Source organism: Pagrus major, chromosome 18 (assembly GCF_040436345.1).
Source record: "Pagrus major chromosome 18, Pma_NU_1.0".
NCBI classification, from domain to species: Eukaryota; Metazoa; Chordata; class Actinopteri; order Spariformes; family Sparidae; genus Pagrus; species Pagrus major.
In genome coordinates this window covers 8,696,304-8,716,381 of record NC_133232.1, presented here as the reverse complement: position 1 = coordinate 8,716,381, position 20,078 = coordinate 8,696,304, and the positions used below count along the sequence as shown (strand labels likewise).

The 20,078-nt window shown below is 40.7% G+C and overlaps 1 protein-coding gene across 1 annotated transcript in view; it reads left to right on the top strand.

The window, feature by feature from the left end:
• arhgef37 (Rho guanine nucleotide exchange factor (GEF) 37) overlaps positions 1–19,603 on the top strand; it is a 34,763-nt gene extending 15,160 nt beyond the window's left edge. Inside the window, exons 9-16 of the mRNA XM_073487664.1 lie at positions 144–248; positions 2,179–2,292; positions 2,523–2,692; positions 2,861–3,008; positions 3,335–3,463; positions 8,335–8,530; positions 10,003–10,172; positions 14,792–19,603. Coding sequence (XP_073343765.1) covers positions 144–248; positions 2,179–2,292; positions 2,523–2,692; positions 2,861–3,008; positions 3,335–3,463; positions 8,335–8,530; positions 10,003–10,172; positions 14,792–15,007 — 1,248 coding nt within the window. The 3' untranslated portion in view covers positions 15,008–19,603. The remainder of the gene's footprint in view (positions 1–143; positions 249–2,178; positions 2,293–2,522; positions 2,693–2,860; positions 3,009–3,334; positions 3,464–8,334; positions 8,531–10,002; positions 10,173–14,791) is intronic.
• The last annotated feature ends 475 nt before the right edge of the window (positions 19,604–20,078 follow it).

Sequence of the window (20,078 nt, the reverse complement as noted above, 5' to 3'; positions counted from 1 at the left end):
CCCTGAATGTATTCTAATAAACACCAAAAAAATTGTAAATGTGATCTTCTATTTGAGCTCCATGCCTTTTTTTGAGAAATTAATAATAAAGTGTTGTTTTAGCTCATTGTATGACAAAATATATGTCTCCCTGCGTGTTATAGCTGGTGGATGAGGAGTTTGACGCCCTGGAAGGTTTCTTTTATGTTCTGGAGCACGGGATCCTGGAGCTCCTAGAGAATGTGGAAACGTACCTGCACCACCTACAGGTATGTTATGCTATATTATGCTAACTGATAATTTTGTGAAGCTCTTTTTTAACACTTAGCTGTTAATATGTAACACCCAATAACTTAATTTCTATTTTTTATAGTTTAAATTATGTTTGAGAATCACAGTAGACTTTGCAGGAAGAGACAATTCTAGAGTATTTGGTGGCAACATTGTCAGTTTCTTCTTTGTAGCTTTGACTCCTTGCTGTTATCAGGCTTGTGTGCAGTTTTTGGTTTGAGTACTGTCCTTGACTCTTTCAGGAAGGAAACAATAAATATCCTCTTATCTGTAGGGTGTGTTATTTGCCTTTGTGCGGGACACCAAACACCAGATGGCTTCATTGTAGCTGCTCACTGTAATCAAGAAACTGTGAAAGTAAATATGTTTTTCTTTATTTACATTCACACTGCAGACAACAATATCACACTAGGTGTGAATCTTCACTGGCTTCACGATTCGATTCGATAACGATTCAAGCTGTGAACGATTTTCGATCATCTCGGTGCATCTCAGTGTATGGCATCCTCAGTGATCTATATTACTGCAAATGGCTACTTCTTCATCATTTAAATTCTCCTTTTATTCAGAAAGTCCTTCCAATAATCAGACTATACCCATCTGTTCTTGCTGGAACAGTTATTATTTATGGCTGCAGAAATCCCTCCTACATAAGTAACGTTAGCCTAATGTCCGCCCACAATTCAAAGCATGGGAGCATCGTCGAGACGTAACTTTATTGTCCAGCTGAGGCTGGACAATCAACATAAGCTGCAGACTCTCGATTATCCTCTGTCTCTGCATCGATGCAGAATATTCCACATCTGTATTGCGATGCATCTTATAATCGAGAAATTTCCACACCTCTACATCACACTGTCCACAAACTGCAGCTCATATCTCACTTGAATGTTTGTATTTATTGTTGATGAAGGTTCTCAGTCATCCAAGTCAGGTTAGAAGTTGTATTTATTCTAGGAAGTGGCTTGTATGTAATAGCAGTATGAGATCACAGAGATGTTTTGAAAAGACATAAATTAACAACGGAAGATGCCATCATGTCTGTGTAACAGTGCTTCTCCTGTTTGTTTCAACAGTTTATACATTTGAATATTATCTACTTACTGTTTTGATAGTTTTGTCTTGTTTTCCATGCTGACACATCGCGTTACCTCAATTTCTAAACCATTTCTAAAATTGGGATATGCTGATATGAGCATCCCTTTTCATGGGATTGAGTCATTGAGCAAAATAAATATAAAAGGAAAAATCAAATATGTGTGATATTTGAGGGGACAATCACACCTTGGACACTTTCAGGCTCCATGAGAATTCATTTTACACTTTTCTTTTTCAGCATTGTATTTATTCAATTCCACATATTCACTTTAAGCGCACAAGCAACAAGTCAGGGGGTTAAGTTCCTTCCTTAAGCGCACCTGCTGGTCTCAAGTGAAGGATGAAGAGATTATATATCCCCCGTTCAGATTACGCTAGCCCAGACTTGAAATGATAACTTCCTGGTCTCTCTTGGAGAAGTGGAACATAACTGGATATTTATTCTTGAAAATGTTTGAGTCACGCTGTGTAAACTCAGAGGCTGCTGAAGTCCCTGAGGTCAAACACATGAGTTTCTGTGTGCGTTTCCACAAATTATCATCGGTTGAAGCAGTTTTTTCCTCTTTCTATTCCCAAACCAACCAACCAGGATCAGCACTGTATCCTCCTTCTTTTTCACATTTTCCTACTAATATAACGGCAATTTATTTTTACCAGGCCAGAAAAGATGACCTTTTGCTGGGAAAACTGACAATTCTTTTCTATATTCACAAAGCAAGATCCCTTAACAGCCTCAGTCATTCAGTACTCCAGAATCAATCAGCAGAAGTCACAGACTTTGACAGCTCCTTTTTCTTTGTTGGTCTGCAGGGCTTCCTGGCCTGCAAAACAGAAGAGTTTGACTTAGATATGGACGGAGAGAAGGCACCTATTTGCTACAAGGAGATCACTACCGCTCTCAGACAGTGGATTCTTCCTACATTTGTGAGTCTACCTAACATTCTCATCTGGATACCAGTAGTATTTCAGTTCTTTACTTCAGTTAAAGCAGCAATACCACAGTAAATGCACCTAAGAAAAAAAGTACTGAAACCAAAGCCTACTAGAGTATCAAAGCAAACACACTTGTGAAGACTGGACCCTGCCAGTGTGAAATGATTGATGCATTAACCAGTACATGTCTGACGATAAGCATCATCTCTGCTTCCATATAGGAGAAGAGGATGAGGACGTTAATCCACAAACCACTGTGTGCGCTCCGTGACCTCCTGGTGGGCCCGAGGAACCTGATCAGGAAAAGGCTGGACAAGCTGCTCGATTATGAATTGATTTGTGAAAAACCCAGTCTGAGCTATGATGAGCAGGCTGTGGCCAACACGTACAGGTAGAGGGAAAGAGAGAGAGAGGGATCTGTTTAAAATTACAGACTAGACTGACTGATGCATGGAAAGCCTGTTGCATAATTACAATTAAAGGCAATGTCATTATTTAACTGAGTTTTTGCAGTCATGTTAATTTGATTGGTTATTGCTGACTTGTCCTCTCCTCACAGGACGATGAACACGTTGCTCCTCAATGAGCTTCCTCAGTTTAACGGTTTGGCTCTGCAGATGATCTGGAGCATGTTGGGGACATTCAGCTGTCTCCATAAAGACCTCGCCTCAGATATGGAGCAACTTTTCCAGAGCTTTGCACAACAGGTAATCTCATGATGTGTTATCCACTCAAGCCTCTGCACTGATGACCGGATAACGTAGAAAAGAGATACACATTTTGGCACCAGTTGTAATCCGTGTTTTCTCCAAGATGGTGCTGAGATTTCTTGAGAAGTTAGCAGGGTTTTTAGTCACGTAGTGAGGCGGAGAGAATGAATAACTTAGACCCAATCAATTATCCAAATAAGTAAAAAATGTGGTAGATATAATCCAGCACACTAATCAATCAGGATATAAACAGTTCAGTTTCAGAGGTTCAATTTAAATTTTGTTTCTTTCTCTCTGTGTCTCTTTTTTTGTTCTTCTTCCAGCTCCCTCACAGTTCCCTTGACCCAAGTGCATTCTGGGGGTGGGCAGAGTCTGCAGTGTTGGAAGGTGCGAGGAGGTTAGAAACTTTGTGTCGAAGTGTAGAGGACACGCTCAATGCTCCTGTCGTCCAGGTTGGTACAAACAGAGCTGAAATAATTTTGTTGCATTGTTGTTTTGTTGGTATGTATCTTATACATAATTTATTTAATTAACCCAGATCAAGTTTTATAAGTCAAAGATCTATCAAATGTTAACAGACAGGAACGGTGATTAACAGGCCGTAAATTAACAATATCATGAAACAACACAGTCAACACAACAAAGAGTCACTGGACACCTGACCTCTGTCACACTTTCTTGTTTCACAACAGGTGCACAAGAAATTAGAGCTGCTTAACTGGCATTGACACGCTCAGTACAAAACATTTACACAACACTACATGTTCTGCTATATAAAGATGTTGAGAAAGGTGCAGGACAGAATGTCACAGGAGACACTAATGTCCTTTATGAGAGTTACTAAAGATAAAACACTGCATTGAGGGATGTTTAACCCAGCTAACATGATTTTATGGACCTTTTATTATTCAACAATTTTAACAGCTGCGTACAAACTGTCTGGCGCTGGTTGTGACAACCACCGCCTTAAAAAAGTGGCCGTATAAAGTATTGAATCATGGGGTAAAATTACCAGAATGTGAATGTAGATGCAGCCGGAATGCTTGTACTTGCTTACAAGCGATTGTCAAAACACTTGTAGATAATGTCCGTCAGTATAGAAATGTTAACTTCAGACCAACAAACCTGCTATTATTACTTATCTTTCACAAATGTCTGCAGAAAGAAAGCTTACTTAGTCGTTTGAATGAAAGTATAAGCATTGAATTCCTTTTGATTAGGTTTTAAAGGGGCCTAAAAATGCATTTAATTAAAACTTTCAAAATATATGCTATTTTAACCAAAAGCATGGTAAAAACTTGGTTAAGTGCTGGTAAAAGCACTTAACCAAGTGAGGCTCTTTGGTCTCAAATATCTCAGCAGCTATTAGATGGCTTGCCATGAAAAATTTGATCCCCTAACTTTTTCATATAGCACCAGCAACAGGTCAATTTTGGCATTGACGTGTTTTCTGTGGCATATGTCCCGCTGCCTATACAGTATATCCTGCTCACAGTGTTGGGGAGACTTAAACTACATGTAGTTGAACTACATAGCTTAACTACAATTTGCTGTAACTTGCTGGTAGTTAAACTACTTTCATATTTTGTGCTGCGTCAAGTATTTCAACTACTTTTTGGGTCATTTTTTGTAGTTTAACTACTCAATTTACAAACTACAATTTTGGCCAATAACATGAAATATTTTTTTTATAAAATAAAGACCTATATAATATAAATTTTATTTTATTTTTCTTTGAAAAAAGGCATGAAACACGTCATGACATGCTAAGCCAACGCTGCCTCTGATTGGCTTGCCCTGGCAGCACTCAAATGCTTCACAGAGTGGGTGGGTCTTTATGCCAAGGAAGGCAGTGCTCGTCGTCGGCACAAGCACGTCATGGACACCCCTCCCGCTACCCCCGATGCGCCCCCAAACGCGCCAGCCCAACCATGGCCATATTTGAGCTTGTACATGTTGGATATAGATGGCTATTTAGTGTTGGTAAAGATGTTTTTAGTGCCAAACGGAACCAGCTGTCTGATAAAAACTTTGAGAGACTGCTCATGTGTCGTGTCAACAAGCGAATCTGCCCTGGCATCTAGTTCTAGTGCCTAAGTGTTAGTGCCTCTGAAGTTCCTGTGATGTTGACCAAAAATGTCAGCTTTTGTTCTTTAAAAAATAAAACTTGAGTTGAGAGGCATATTTCTGCTGGCATGTGAATTTTTTGTAGGCTATTATATTTTGTTTCATGTACACCATACAGTCATGGAAAAAATTATTAAACCACCCTTGTTTTCTTCAATTTCTTGTTCATTTTAATACCTGGTACCACTAAAGGTATAATACAATGAACACGACAAAAAATGCAGCTGATCACATAATACTTTATGTCCTATTTGACATTCTTAAGCTTAATTGTATTCCCAGGGTATATAAGAGGCCATTTCATGTCATAAGCAGCACTGCACATGCAAAGGCTTAGAGTGGTTTCCTGCTTACATTCAAGCCATAGCACAACTCAGAAGTTGTCAGCTCTCACATAATGCCTCAAACAAAAGAATTATGTGAAGCCACAAAGGCAGCCATCTTGGCACTGCTGGAAATTGGCATGAGTGAGAGACAGGTAGCAAAAAAACTAAAGATCTCCAAGACAGCTGTTCATTACAACAAGAAAAAACAAGCCGAACACGGCACTACCAAATTGCTACCTGGCCGCGGCAGGAAACGTCTCTCTACCCCACGAGATGACCGTGCACTCGTCCGTTCCTGTGTCAGGAATCGTCGTCAGACCTCCAGGGACCTTAAAAATGAGTGGGCACTGTCGAGAAATGTGACTTGTTCGGCAAGGACAGTTCGAAACCGACTTGTTGAAGCTGGTCTGAAGTCACACAGAGCACGGAAGAAGCCCTTCATCAACGAAAGGCACAGGAAGGCCCGGTTACTCTTTGCTAGGGATCACAAGGATTGGACTGTTGATGATTGGGCTAAGGTTCTCTTCAGTGATGAATCCAATTTTGAGTTGATGCCCACTCCAGCTAACTTACTGGTTAGGAGGAGGCCTGGAGAAGCCTACAAACCAGACTGTCTTGCCCCTACAGTAAAACATGGGGGTGGATCAGTGATGATCTGGGGTTGTTTCAGTATGAGTGGAACAGGGCAAATGCAATTGTGTGAAGGGCGAATGAACCGGTCATGTACAGGGCTACTCTTGAAAACAGTCTTCTTCCATCAGCTGGAAAACTCTTTCCTGCCTCGAATGACTGGATTTTCCAACAAGACAATGCCCCTTGCCACACAGCAAGGTCAGTTAAAGCCTGGATGGAGAACCACAACATTCGCACCATGCCTTGGCCTGCTCAATCACCAGATCTGATTCCAGTTGAAAACCTATGGAAAATCATCAAACTCAAAATGGAGAACCACAAGCCCAAAAACAAAGCAAATTTGTTTGAATTTGTGCAACAGGAATGGGCTGCTGTGACAGCAGAACAATGTCAGAAGCTGGTGGAGAGCATGCCAAGACGCATGGCTTCAGTCATCAAAAACAATGGTTACGCAATCAAGTACTAACTCCTGTGTGTATCATGTGTTTAAAGCAAACAGAAAAGAAAACATGGAATGCTTAAAAGCAGTGTTTTTGGCAGTACAGTGCCATAGCTATTGATGTAAGAACTTAAGTGATTTTGGTTACTATCAAGAAAACCATGGAAAATGGCTAGATATCAGCTCTTAAATTAAACTCTTACGAGCTATTTTTGTTGTTATCATTATATTTGTCCAAACAAATGTACCTTTAGTTGAACCAGGCATTAAAATGAACAAGAAATTGAAGAAAACAAGGGTGGTCTAATAATTTTTTCCATGACTGTATGTTGATTTATTTAACGCTGAGTTAAATGAGTATAATGAGTATAAGTAGTTGCTAAAGCTACTTTTTTTAGCTGTAGTTTTACAAACTACATTTCTCCAGGGGTAGAAATGTAGTTTGTTCAAACTACTGCCAGGCTGAACTACATGTAGTTTTACAAGCTACACTTGCAAAGTAGCTTCCCCAACACTGCCTGCTCAACTACCTGTCAGATGTCTTGAAGTGGGTCACATTCCTTTAACCTGCCAGGAAACCTGCTTTAGTAACCTACTGAAAGAGCAGGTTGGACAGTCATGTCATGTTTTGTTATGGGTTATAATAATGACCCTAGATTAAATATCAACAGTTTATGAGAGGTGATGATTTTGTACTGTGCTCATACTGTTGTCATCATCATATCTTCAGATTTACACCATTCATGTGTAACTACAAATCAGTTATAGATGAAAACACTCTGCATGTGCTTCATGTTCTGTAACTTCCTGGTTTGTTCATATATTCAGTGACAGGAAATGTAACATTTTTCTGCGAAGCTGGCATTCTGAGTAGGACTGTGATCTGTGATGACAGCATTGCAGGCTGAACATGGTTCGACATGATTCATGACTCAGGATTTTGTTTTCCAGTATATTTAAAGCTCTTTCCTCAAACTAGTGGATTCTCATTGTTCAACAGCAGGATCTTCTCTAATTTAAATGAGATAAATCTGCAGAATTAAGACTTGAAATCTGCAGTTAGACAGTCCTTCCAGAAAAATGCGGAGTTTTTTTGTGATTGTTGCGAGCAAAAATCCTTGATTATGCGGCACGTTTTCTTAAAAAATGCGATGGAATATGCGGGATATTTATGCAATTTCATGCGATGAAATTGCAGGAACTTGCAAATACTGCAGTTTGATGAATAAGAAAAAAAAGTGATTCCCCTAATGCTCTGTTACTAGGCTCACTAGGCTACTACCTTAATGTAAAGAGTCATTTCTAATGACTTCCTATGATAAGCAAGCATAGTACATCACAGAAAGTGCTGGGAATAATTAAGTTCTCAGCTTTCCGATGACGTCACTTCATAACGTTCCCAAGGCAACAGGAGGAAAATGGCTGCTCTTGTGTGAAGTAAACGCAACATTTTTCAACTTTAACTTTAAACGAAAATGCAGGGATTATGAAATCATGCAAGCCCCACATATTTCGCGCATTTTGTGCGGAAATCTGTGATTTATGCGGCCAAAGTGCGGCGTCTTTGAAAAAATGCGGCCCCTGCATAAATGTGCGGACTTTGCCTGATTATGCGTTGAATTATGCGATCGCATAATCACGTTTTTCTGGAGGGGCTGGTTAGAAGCTTAAAATAAAGATTTTCTATTCTCTGCTTCGAAACTTGTTCAACCCAGTTTGGGATGTTACAAGAAATTAACATGTAGGCCCACACCATCAACTCTACACTCTCCTCTTCCTTGTGTTATTTTTCTGTCAGCCCCTGAGACCATCCTCTCAGCGCCGTCTGAAGCAGCTAACAGATAAGCACGGTTCTGGAAAGATCTACCAGGTGATGGGGACGGTGGTGGGCAGCCGGGACCTGGACCTGAATCTGGCCAAAGGGGAGCTGGTGGCTATTATCAGTGAGGCAGACAGCCGGGGAGACAAGCGAAGGTGGCTGGTCGACGCAGGAGGTAAGAACCAACATCCTCCTACTAAATAACTGGTAAATGGTAATCAACAAGAAGCATTCATAAAAAAAAATAAAAAATCTTTTGTCTCAGTCTTTGATGCTTATTTCACTGAGACCATGTTGGCTGTACTATAATCTATTTGTCTTGGATAAAGTTAATTAACTGGATCTCTTGTCTATTCATTCATGCAGACTTTTTCTGCCCATGCTAACTACAGAGTTCTTCTTCTAATTATTCATTTGTCTCTGAAATTTAAATGTAACTGAAATTTAACTGTTAGTCTTGCTTATAGGAGAATTTTTGTTTAAAATGAAAGTAAAGTGAACCTGAAACCTGCAGACATATTTATAAGAGCATCATTTGTGATCGTGGCCTTCAAGTTCAAGAATACGTGCTGGCAGTCATTATTAACAAGTGGAGATTTGAGATCTGGATTAAGATGCACTTATTGTCTATATTAACAGATGTGGAGCTTGAGAAACATTAACTGAAGGGAGGTTAAAAGAGATGTGTAGTATGTAGAAACCCAGGGATAACAGAAGCTTCAGGTACTGCTATAGAATATATTTTGTTGATGAAGGTTCTCAGTCATCCAGGTCATGGTCATTCTAAGTGCTGTATTGTAGGCTGCTGGATTTGTTTCAGTTTGTTGAAGACGTATCACCTCTCATCCAAGAGGCTTCTTCAGTTCTAACTAACTGGAGGGGAGTTGCAGGCTTTTAAACCATGTGTGGGAGTGTCCTTACAGAGCCGTTAAGGACACTTGTGAGCTCTGAGTTTCAAAGACGTTAGGGCCACTTGTGGGTCATTGACTTAACCGGCCTTCATGTGGGTTGCTAAGGCTAGGTGAGCCCAGGTGTGAATGGTTGTTAAGCTGTCTGGGGAGGGAACTCAGTACTGCATTGTAGGAGGGTGATAAGTAATGTCTTAGGCAAGAAGCCTCTTGGATAAGAGTTGAAACATCTTCAAGAAACTGAAACAAGTCCAGTTGCCTACAATACAGCACTTAGAGCTATAGAATATATTTTTATGCCAAAGCAGTTTTACCTAAATGCAACTCTTTGGCGCCATCTTTTGGGTGTTCTTGTTATTGCAACCACCAAAAACTAGTCTAACTCAAAGGAATTACACTGTGGGTAAGCCTGCATCGGCTGACTATTTCAGTTGGAATTCTCCTCCAATGAAATGTCCTATATGAGAGTAAATTGAGTTCTTTTCTGTTTTGGACTGTTAGTGGGACAAAACAAGCTATTTAAATATGTCAGCTTTGGCTCTGGAAAAAAGTGATGGCCATTTTGCACTATTTTCTGATCTTCTGTAGTCCAAGCAATACATCCATTTATTTGGAACATCTGCAGATTAATCAACAGTGAAAATAAATGCATGTTTCAGCCCTGATATATAATGACATGGTAGCTTTTTACAGCTTTTAAATGAACAACACCTTCTTTATCTGTGATTGTTGCACACAGGCAGAAGAGGTTACGTTCCCTCCTCGAAGCTGCTTCGCTATCACCAGCCAACAGAGGACCCGCCCCCGTCGCCGCACCTGACCCTGCCTGATGGCATGGCAGGAATAAGAAGACATTCCTACACCCCAGAGGGCCGACCACTGACTGTCATGAGCCAACCGTGCTTCCAGGTGATTGATTGATTGATTGACCTTATTTACGTGAAAGAAACTTCTCACTCGCTACACATAATCCCTCTAATGTTTAGAGGATCAGGTCAGATGCTGGAGCAACTTGCTGCATACATTTGCATGTTAAAGATATAGAGAGTGTTTTTTTAAAAACTATCTTAATCCATAGCGCACAGTGCTTTAAGATGCAGAGTTCAAATGATCACGCAAATCTTGTTTGAATTAAATTAGTATATTGCGAGGTAGCTCAAGTGTTTCAAGAATACAGGCCATTCATTAGACTGACTGACATCTCAGCTTGCTGCTCTGAGTTTTGAATCTGTGTGTGTGTGTATGTGTGTGTGTGTGTGTGTGTGTGTGTGTGTGTGTGTGTGTGTGTGTGTGTGTGTGTGCATTTGCGTGTTAATTTCCCAAATTAAGCGTTACAGACTCACCGTGTGTCTGAAGCTTTAACTGATCGATGTGACAGCGTTCTGCTCCGGAAGCATCAATCTGTCACAAGTCTGACTCTGTGTGTGTGTGTGTGTGTGTGTGTGTGTGTGTGTGTGTGTGTGTGTGTGTGTGTGTGTGTGTGTGTGTGTGTGTGTGCGCGTGTGTGCGTGCGTGCGTGTATGTGACAGCGAGAGAGAGAATCCTTACTTATCCAGCCATGTTTTGGTTTAATCATGTGTGTACCCATATCTGTAAAAGGGCATACAGGAGTGTGGGAAAGATAGTGTATATGTGTGTGTGTGTGATAGATATGTGTATTTGCGTGTTATTAATTGAAAGGTCCATAATTAGCTGTTTAACCTTGTAAGTGGGTTACGGTGTAAAGAGAGTTAATTTATGCGAGGCAGGACTGCAGGCTGAGATAGAGCGTGTTCCTGTGTGTGTGTGTGTGTGTGTGTGTGTGTGTGTGTGTGTGTGTGTGTGTGTGTGTGTGTGTGTGTGTGTGTGTGTGTGTTGTGAGATTGATTTACATTTGCAACACATGTGAGTGTGAGAGGGGAGTGTCATGGCTTGTAAATTTGCGATGGTTTATGTGGGTGTGTACATGTGAGAGAGGGAGATTTAGGTGAGTGGATGAGAAAGCAGGATTGCATTAGGTGCCAGGTGTGTGTGTGTGTGTGTGTGTGTGTGTGTGTGTGTGTGTGTGTGTGTGTGTGTGTGTGTGTGTGTGTGTGTGTGTGTGTGTGTGTGATATGGCTCCTCACTGCCTGTTAAAGTGAGTGATTGCTCCAGTGACCTTATAGAGGCGGGTTTTTATGCCCCCTCCTCCCCACGCCCACCCCCCATGACCCTGAGTCGGCTCATATACAAAATATACACACCCTCAGCCTTGTCCTCACTACTGAAGATAAAACAGTGAGTGTTCTTTCATCCACACTAAGCTGCTGTTTTCCACTACAGGAAACGTATCTTTTGAAAAACTCTACCGTTCTTTTGTCAGTGTCTGAGGAACATAGGGACCATGTATCACTGTCAACCTATAGAGACATGACGGTGTAGGAGAATCATCGATGTGCCACATTCATCTTTGCTGTGACTTTCTCTGTGACAGACAGCATTCAAGACGATGTGTTTTAAAATTATTTTCTCAGTAGAATATATACAATTCTTGTTTTTAGCTTCTAATTGACTGCAGAGGCTATAATTCTACAGTTTCATCTCTTTCATTTAGAGAAGACTCTGTTGACCTGTCCAGAGTGCAGGCTTATCCAAGGATGGATTTCAGCCTCTTGTGACCCTGCCTGATTGGATCATTTTAATAACATAACAGCCTATGTTATAACAAGAGATTTTGTTTTAATTAGATAGTTAATAGTTAATAACAAGTTTTATGATATAACAAGATGAAGTGATGTGTTATAACTAGAAGGGTTTCTTCTTAAGATTATTGGGTACATACCTAGTATTAAATAAATGAAAATAGTGCCATAATAACATGAAAAATATCCTGTCATGATGCGAAGAAGGGCTTGTTAAAACAAAGACTTGAGAGTTTTTATAGCGTTAAACACAATGTTTTGTCATGGTGGCTGCAATACGCTGCAGCAAAAATAAAATTATATATATAATGGCTGCACTCGTACTTTGTGATCAACTATTTTTGAAAAATAAAATACTGGTCACAAAAAGTCTGAGGTGAAAAAATAAATGTTTAATTTGCTCTGAGCAAGCTGAGGGTCCAGCCATGTCTGTTAAAATTATTTGACCATTCTATCCCACAACACTTCTTGAAAGACTTGTTTACACTTCAATCCCTGGTATATATCCAGTTTTAAAGAGCTCCCGTACCTTTAAGCAGGTGATCCTTTCACCTTTGTTGGAAATGATCAAATATAGATCCATCAATTCCTCACATTAATAAACATTTCCTGTCTAGCTTCTGTAGACATGTCTCTGTCTTACATTTGTGGCCCCACCATGTTGTCATGACAATATTCAAACACACAGAGGCGCCGTTTGGCTACACCACCCTCCTCAACTCTGTCATTTCCATCAGAGACGCTGCATCTTATATTCTCTCAGCTCCTGCAACATGAATCACTCTGCAGCCGATAGCCATGGTCACTTTACTTTTTTTTTTTTTTTCCCCTCCTCCATGTCTCTGCCCGGCAAAATGCTAATTAAATGCTAATTGGTGTAGACCGTCAGGGCAGAGCTAATGTCGTAGCTGAGAGGTGAGCTGAGGTGAAGGGTTTGTTAATGACACCGAGCAGCCGGCTGAACTCGGCTATTAGCACTGCTGGGGCACTCTGTCATACCAACACCGGTCTCATTAGGAAGCCTTCATTCTGTCTGTGTGTGTGTGTGTGTGTGTGTGTGTGTGTGTGGTGATGAGATGGGATTTGTCAAGACATAACTAGTGGGCTTAACCTTTTCAGAGAATATTACAATGATTTGTGCTTGTGTTAGTGTCTGTGTGCGTGTGTGTGTTCGCATTTGTACCTGTGTGCATGCATTCTCTTTAGCTTGCTCTTTTTTGAACACTTTTGTGTTGTGATATTTATTTAATTATTTAGGGATGTCCCAGCCAAGTTATTTGGTCCCAATCCCAATCAGAGTCCTTTAGTACTGGGTATCTGCCATGAACTGTATAAAACATGGACGTAATAGGTTTCTGCAGATGTTCCATAGGTTTCTGAAGAGCCTGTGAAGCTCAGTGTGGTGGCTCTGGCCGTCGCCGTCCAGGCAGTGCCTGCTCCCGAAAATGTTCTAAGAGAAGCGTGGTTAAACTTAGGCAGGCTGAATGAAGCCTGGTTGCTGACATCTAGCTACACAGCTCACCACTAGCTGTTACTCAGAGAGGCCACGCCCTCAATTATGCATAACTTTAAGTTAACTTTAACTTAAGATAATTTAACAAGTGGGTTATATAAAAATTCACCCCTGTACAGTTGACATGAAGGGGGAAATGAGCTATAAAGACCAAAACAGTTGCTGTACTGGGTTGTTTATTTTTGCCTTAAAGTAGGGCATTTTAATATGGGGGTCTATAGGGATTGACTCGTTTTTGGATTGAGCCTCAAGTAGCCATTCAAGGAACTGCAGTTTTTGCCGTGCCAGCTTCATATTTCAGCCCCGGGGGTCAGCACTTAGTATCTGCGGAAACCAAGTCCCAAACGATACTTAAATTCACCTAATTTTCAATTAAATATGTGTCGCTTAGACACATAGGCTACTAAATCTGTCATACCATATTTTCCACAAATTACTTGATCCAAATACTGGAGGTCCTGGTTAAACATAGTTAATACACCTTGTCATTTTATATGATAAATGAAAGATCAACTAGAGAATGTGACTCCTGAAACCGATGCAGCTTTAGGAGTAGTTTTAAATAAAGAGTCAGTCTGATTGTACAGCGGTGTTATAGAGTGGAGGTTCTTCCCTCCCAAAAGATCTTTGGCAGTGTACAGGTGCCAGCTGCAGGGAGCAATTTGAGCAGATAACTGACAAATTAAATTTTAAAGTTTAAATTGAATTTGAAGTTGTCAGGTTACTCAATTTACTGAACGGAATTAACATTAATTAGAGACAGCTGATGTGACACGCTGCCGGCAACATTTGTCAAATTAAATGGTGAAAGTGAGTGAAAGTGTTTCGTAAAAATTAGAGGTTTTGCTTTGTACTTTGTTCAACCCTCTCTGCTGATGATGATTACCATCTGTGTTTAACAAAGTTTGTATTTTGCCAACTTCAGTGGATGAATTCAGGGTCACTCACCAAATAATTTCTCACCTTCACACACAGTCTAACTTTCACACACACAGGCAGTGAAATGTGCTGAGAGAGCTGTGCTGCGGCATTAGCAGACTGAGGTGACAAACTACAGTAAATTTCAGCAAATGTCAAAAGACAACTTGAGCCTGAGATGTTTTAAAATTTAAAATGGCCACTTTAGAGAAGATAAACCCTGTAGAGTTATGCAACAACATGGCCTTTTCTTTGATGCCTCCTGCCACATTTGACCTTTTCCTCTCTTCTATGGATGTTCGAAAAGAATTTGTATCTACATTTTCCTCTTATCACATCATTTTGTTCTCTGCTATGGAATGAGCATTAAAGCTTCACAGACCACCTTGCATGGCTGACTTCCAGTCTTGTTTTTGACTCAGCGTCCTGTCTTCCAGGTGTTTGCGGCCTATGACTTCACAGCGAGAGGAAACCATGAAGTATCTGTTCGGACCGGCGAGCCAGTCCGTGTCCTGGAGCCCCACGACAAACGAGGGAATCCTGAATGGAGTCTGGTGGAGGCGAGAGGTGGGCAGAGAGGCTACGTGCCCTCCAACTACCTCGCAATCATGCCTGTTGGGACTGGACCAGCTGGAACACACCAGCCCTACTGAAGGGAACGACGAAATGAAGGAGAGAAAAAACAGCAGCTTCTACAGTATCAGCATGTACAGTACGATAGGGGTTTTAGGAGGCTTACAGCAGTATTTTTGTAATGGAACGGCACCTGCTTGTAGCATGTATTACAAAGTGACCATCAGTTATTTTGATTTTCAATGTCAAAATCAGTGTTTTTAAACACATAATTAAGATGGTTTGACGGCCACAATGTGAGCCAAATTCTGTTCTCTACTTTTTCAGTTTTACAGCTTGAATTTTTAAATGCAAACCAGTACGGTCACTTCCCTCTATCCTTAGACCCTGATTGGATAACGAAAGAAAGAGAAGGTCTTCCAATTGTTACCTTTTTTTTAGTAAGGGCTTATTGGCCCTATTTTTTAAGCCATTTCTGCAACTCAAACAAATTTGAAAATGTCATTTTTAGTCCACACTAAGAATGTATCTTTCCAAAATTGCTCTCAAAGCCAGATAGTGCCAACACAAATTCAAAACACTGAGATCTAACAATCTGAAAATGATGGTGGTCGAGAATTACCTGTGATATATCAACAGTGTTTTAATTTTTCTTATTATTTTTACTGTGGACCTGGCCCTACTGGAGTTAATCTATGTGACACACTGGAAAAAAATAGGTGTGGTGTCTTGCTCAAGAGCACTGTGGCAGAGCAGATGCTTACTGAGATGGAATTTAACTTTGTGTTTATAGGCTGAGTTGCACTGCAAATTTTTATTGCCATCGCTACAAAGCCCCGGAGATGAAGAATAGTTTTAGAGGTGTATTGGGGTTAATAGACATGTATAAACAAAAGGACACTTGAATTTAAAACAATAGACTGTACGTTCTCATTAAAGTGTCCATGTGTTAGTGAGCTAAACTGCAACACACAGAGAGCACGAGTTGGTGTGTGTGCGTGTGTGTGCATCTGCTTGATATGAAATTGAGCTGACAGGTGAGCGTGTGTGTCCGTGTGAGAGTGTATGTGTGTTGAGTCTCCTCCCCCTCACCTGGAGGCAGGAGCAGTACTGTATCGAGACTGACAGGTACACAGCACTCTCATCATCTCAGACTGTGTAATGTGATGTAAATGTTAAATGTCTCCAGGGCCGAGTAGGAGAGAAACTGAGAGGAGAGAGGAAGAGGAGAAGGAGGAGATGTAAAGACAGAGGAAGGAACAGGGAGACAAACTGAAAGAGTTGGAGGGGAAATGTGAGGATCAGCAGGCGAGCAGGAGACTCAGCAGAGTTATCCTGTTAGTGTGGATGTGTCTTTTCTCTCAGCCTCCTTCCTTCTCCTTCTCTAACCGTAAGCTGATTTAAATTCACTCCTCTCTTCCTGTATGTGTAAAGGCGATGTGTTGCTGTTGTGCTTTCGTTCACTCAGCTCCTATAACAGTGACGACTAAATTGCTCCTTCAGGTTTTGGGCTTGAAAAGGTTTTAATCATAGATATAAAACATTACAGACACGACTGAAGCAGCCTCCTTCTGTATTCATAGGCACCTGATGATGCTTGTTGCCATGGATACTGTTCAATCAATGCAGGCCACGTCTTCCTGTGGCAACTCGTCAAGTCGGCTGGACTGTGACAAAACATTTAGGAACAGCAGAATTTAATTGTTATTGCCAGTTTACCAAAAGTTTGCTACAGGTGTACTGACCTGAATGACAAGAGGAAGCATTCTGCACCATGGCCTCAGTGACGTTAAGTCTTTTCTATACATTGCTCACTGCTCTACATTTAGCTTTTAAAGTCAGCACTTTTTAAATTTTGTGATTTAGGAAGAAAATCAATTTTCCAACTTACTGCAACATCACAAACATCATTCCTATCGCTTTCCTGATCAAGTCTTCATCTCTCATCTTTGTCCATTATAAATAATAAATAAAATTTAATGGGGGAAAAAAAGATCCAGATGTTGAACAGAACAACAGTCATCAGTTGGCCCCTGATATTGAGCTATCGCATATCTGTCAAACTAATAAGCAATAAAACATGCTTCATATCTCAACATGTTAGTCAGAAAGACAAAAAGCCTAACCAAAACCGCACAAACTGCTAATGTGGACGAAAAAAACCAAACATTTTTTGGCAATTAAGCCCCACCCCTTACAATTCAGCACTTTCCCTGGAGTAGAACAAGCCCTGTTCATGTCTTGACGAGGTTATGTTTAGTAATAGTTTTTGACTTTTAAAGGTCCAGTGTGTTGGATTTAGGGAGATTTAGGGGCAGAAATGGAATATAATATTCACCAGCCATGACGGCGTCAGTGTTTGCCAGGTGTTCATATGTCTGTCTGTCTGTCAAACGTATTTCTTTCCAGACCCTGACCTATAGCTGATTAATTTTATTGAGAAATATAAATCTTGACTTGAGTGTTTCTATTTCAACTGGCTTAAGTTTTCTAGCTTTTGCGGCACTAGCAGCCCAGCAGCAACTCACCCACCAATTACATGGATTGTAATTCACTCATGTGATGCTACTCAGCCAATCAAATCTGTCTATTGAGTTAAGCGCCATGATTTGAATGTACGACAGACACACAGACGAGAGAAGTGGGAGAGACAACAGATGGAGAAGTCGATTAAGATTAGACTTGCATGTTTATTCTTCCCGCAGACCGTTCAGAATTAGTATGACTCATATCTGAATCTGTGGCGTGGCAATACGAAGCGCTACGACCAGACACAGCACAGAGCATGTTCGAAGCAAACTTACCGCAAAAATCCAAACTGACGGCACAGGAGAGAAAATATTTTATATGGACAAATCACCTACTGTTGTAATTATATGTTATGAGCCTTATACTGTGTATCTACAGAGGGAGCGGGTCCTCTTTCACGGTGTCTGCCATTTTGCACCGTCGTGCTTTTACAGTAACCCAGATTGGACAGGCCACTGTTTTCAGCAGCCACCGTGGGGGAGGGTGAGATCAGGGGGATTTCATTGGTTGCATCTACAATCTCACAGCTAGATGGCACTAAATCCCACACATTGGACCTTTTAATTGTTGCTTGAAGTTTGTCTGTATAGGTAGACAAGATTGGTATGAAGTAGTAAGTGCTCATCAACAATCTACGAGTAGACTTTGAACCCTTCACAGCAAAGAAAATTTGACTTTTTTTGAGAGAGCAGCAACAATCAAATCTTTCAGATAATTTCTCCAGCATGGTGGCGCCTTCTTGACAGCAGTTGCACATGACATGCCTGAAAGTGGACGAGAATGTTTTTGCATAAAATTGAGTTGGTGCTGTATCAGCTGCTGTGGGTGTGAAGCAGAGGGAGGGAGGCTGCTCAGCTGGAGCTTAGCTGTTCCCATCCATCTGAATGTCAAGATGTAGCAGAGCAGCAGGAGGGACAGAGAGAGAGAGAGAGAGAGTGTGTGTGTGTGTGTGTGTGTGTGTGTGTGTGTGTGTGTGTGTGATGTGACTAATATACCAAAATACCAAATGTCCTCAAGGTTAGTAAGAAGGAGGACAATAAGGAAATCCCCCCTACCTGACAACATTTTACCTGCTTTCACCTCTTCATAGGCCAGTTTGAAAGGAACTGGGAACAATTCAGCCGTTAAATGTTAAAACAAGTAATGGCATTATATTTGGTATTTTTGGATCTATTCCGTAATTCAGTCTTCATTTTAATTACCATTATTAACAGCTTGAAGCAGCTACTGTTGAACTGGCTCCTTCCAATTTGAATCAGTTTTGTTTTTGAAAATATTTTCTTACTCCCTGTGAAAACTTGGCCAAATATGTAGCAGTAATATGTAGCAACTAAACAACATTATTTCACCACACACTAATGGAAAAGATAGAGACGATGTGCTTATTATATATGACCATGTATGGGTAGTAAAAGGTGGATTTTTCCATCAAAATCAGGACAGAATCTCAGCTCGGTATAGAGGTTAGGACATCAACATTCGTCCTTCTAGGTGCATTGGTGTCCTTCCAGAAATCGTGTGTGTGTGTTTGTGTGTGTGTGTGTGTGTGTGTGTGTGTGTGTGTGTGTGTGTGTGTGTGTGTGTGTGTGTGTGTGTGTGTGTGTGTGCTTTTATTACCAAAGAGGACAGTCATTTTTCAACTCTCCAACACTAGAGGGAGTAGAAGACAAAGGATGGTTGATGAGGGAGCCTGTGTCTCAGTGTGCAACTGGAAAGTGTGTGTGTGCGTGTGTGCGTGTGTACCTGTGTCAGTATTGGTGCTTTCCTGAGAGCAGCAACTGAACATTAACCTGTACATTCTGTTCATATTGTTCAGTTTACCTGTCACTTATTTTGTATTAACCACCATGTGAAGTGCAACATGTTTAACCTGCTGATGATCTGGTTCTACAGTCTGTACAGCATTTCTGTTTATAACTTATTGTTTTGTAACTGTGTTTCGTCATATTGTTGTTTTTAACTTATTCGATGCCGTGGGGGAATATGACCTGAGATGAGTCACGTAGTCTTTGAAGTGTTGCCAAAGTTCTGATGTTGAACTCCCTCTCACACACATGTATTCACACAGCAGATGGGATTTCTGCAGTGCAGCAGTAGTACCTGTCAGTGCAGCTGCGAGCTGACTGTGTGGCTTCAATAAAACTAAACAGAAAACCTGTCGAGTGTCCTCAAGTCACTTCACACTAAAACAATATCCAAAACACTTATAACACAGCCTGCACCAATGAAAATCAGTGTATAGGAGACACCAGAATCATGGGAAATGATAAACTCTCTGACATGAGATCAAAACAGTTTCCAAATCTTTTAATGTGGCTAGTTTGGGTCATCATTGCACCTTCTGAGCCTATAACTGACTATTTTTGTTATTGATTAATGTGCCGTTTGTTTGTTTTTATTTATTGTTTAATCATCTAGAATATGATTGAATAAAACATACTTTAATGATGAGCCAAGATGGCGTTAAAAGGGAGGTTGGGCATCAGGGGCAGTGGGGAAAAGGGTTTATTTTGACCAAACCAGAGATGACGATTGTCGGAACGGAGGAAAGACGAACTCAAATGGTTTTGATGAGTTTTATTTTCTTTCTGTTGAGTTTCAATTAAGTGTGTCTTAAGAATA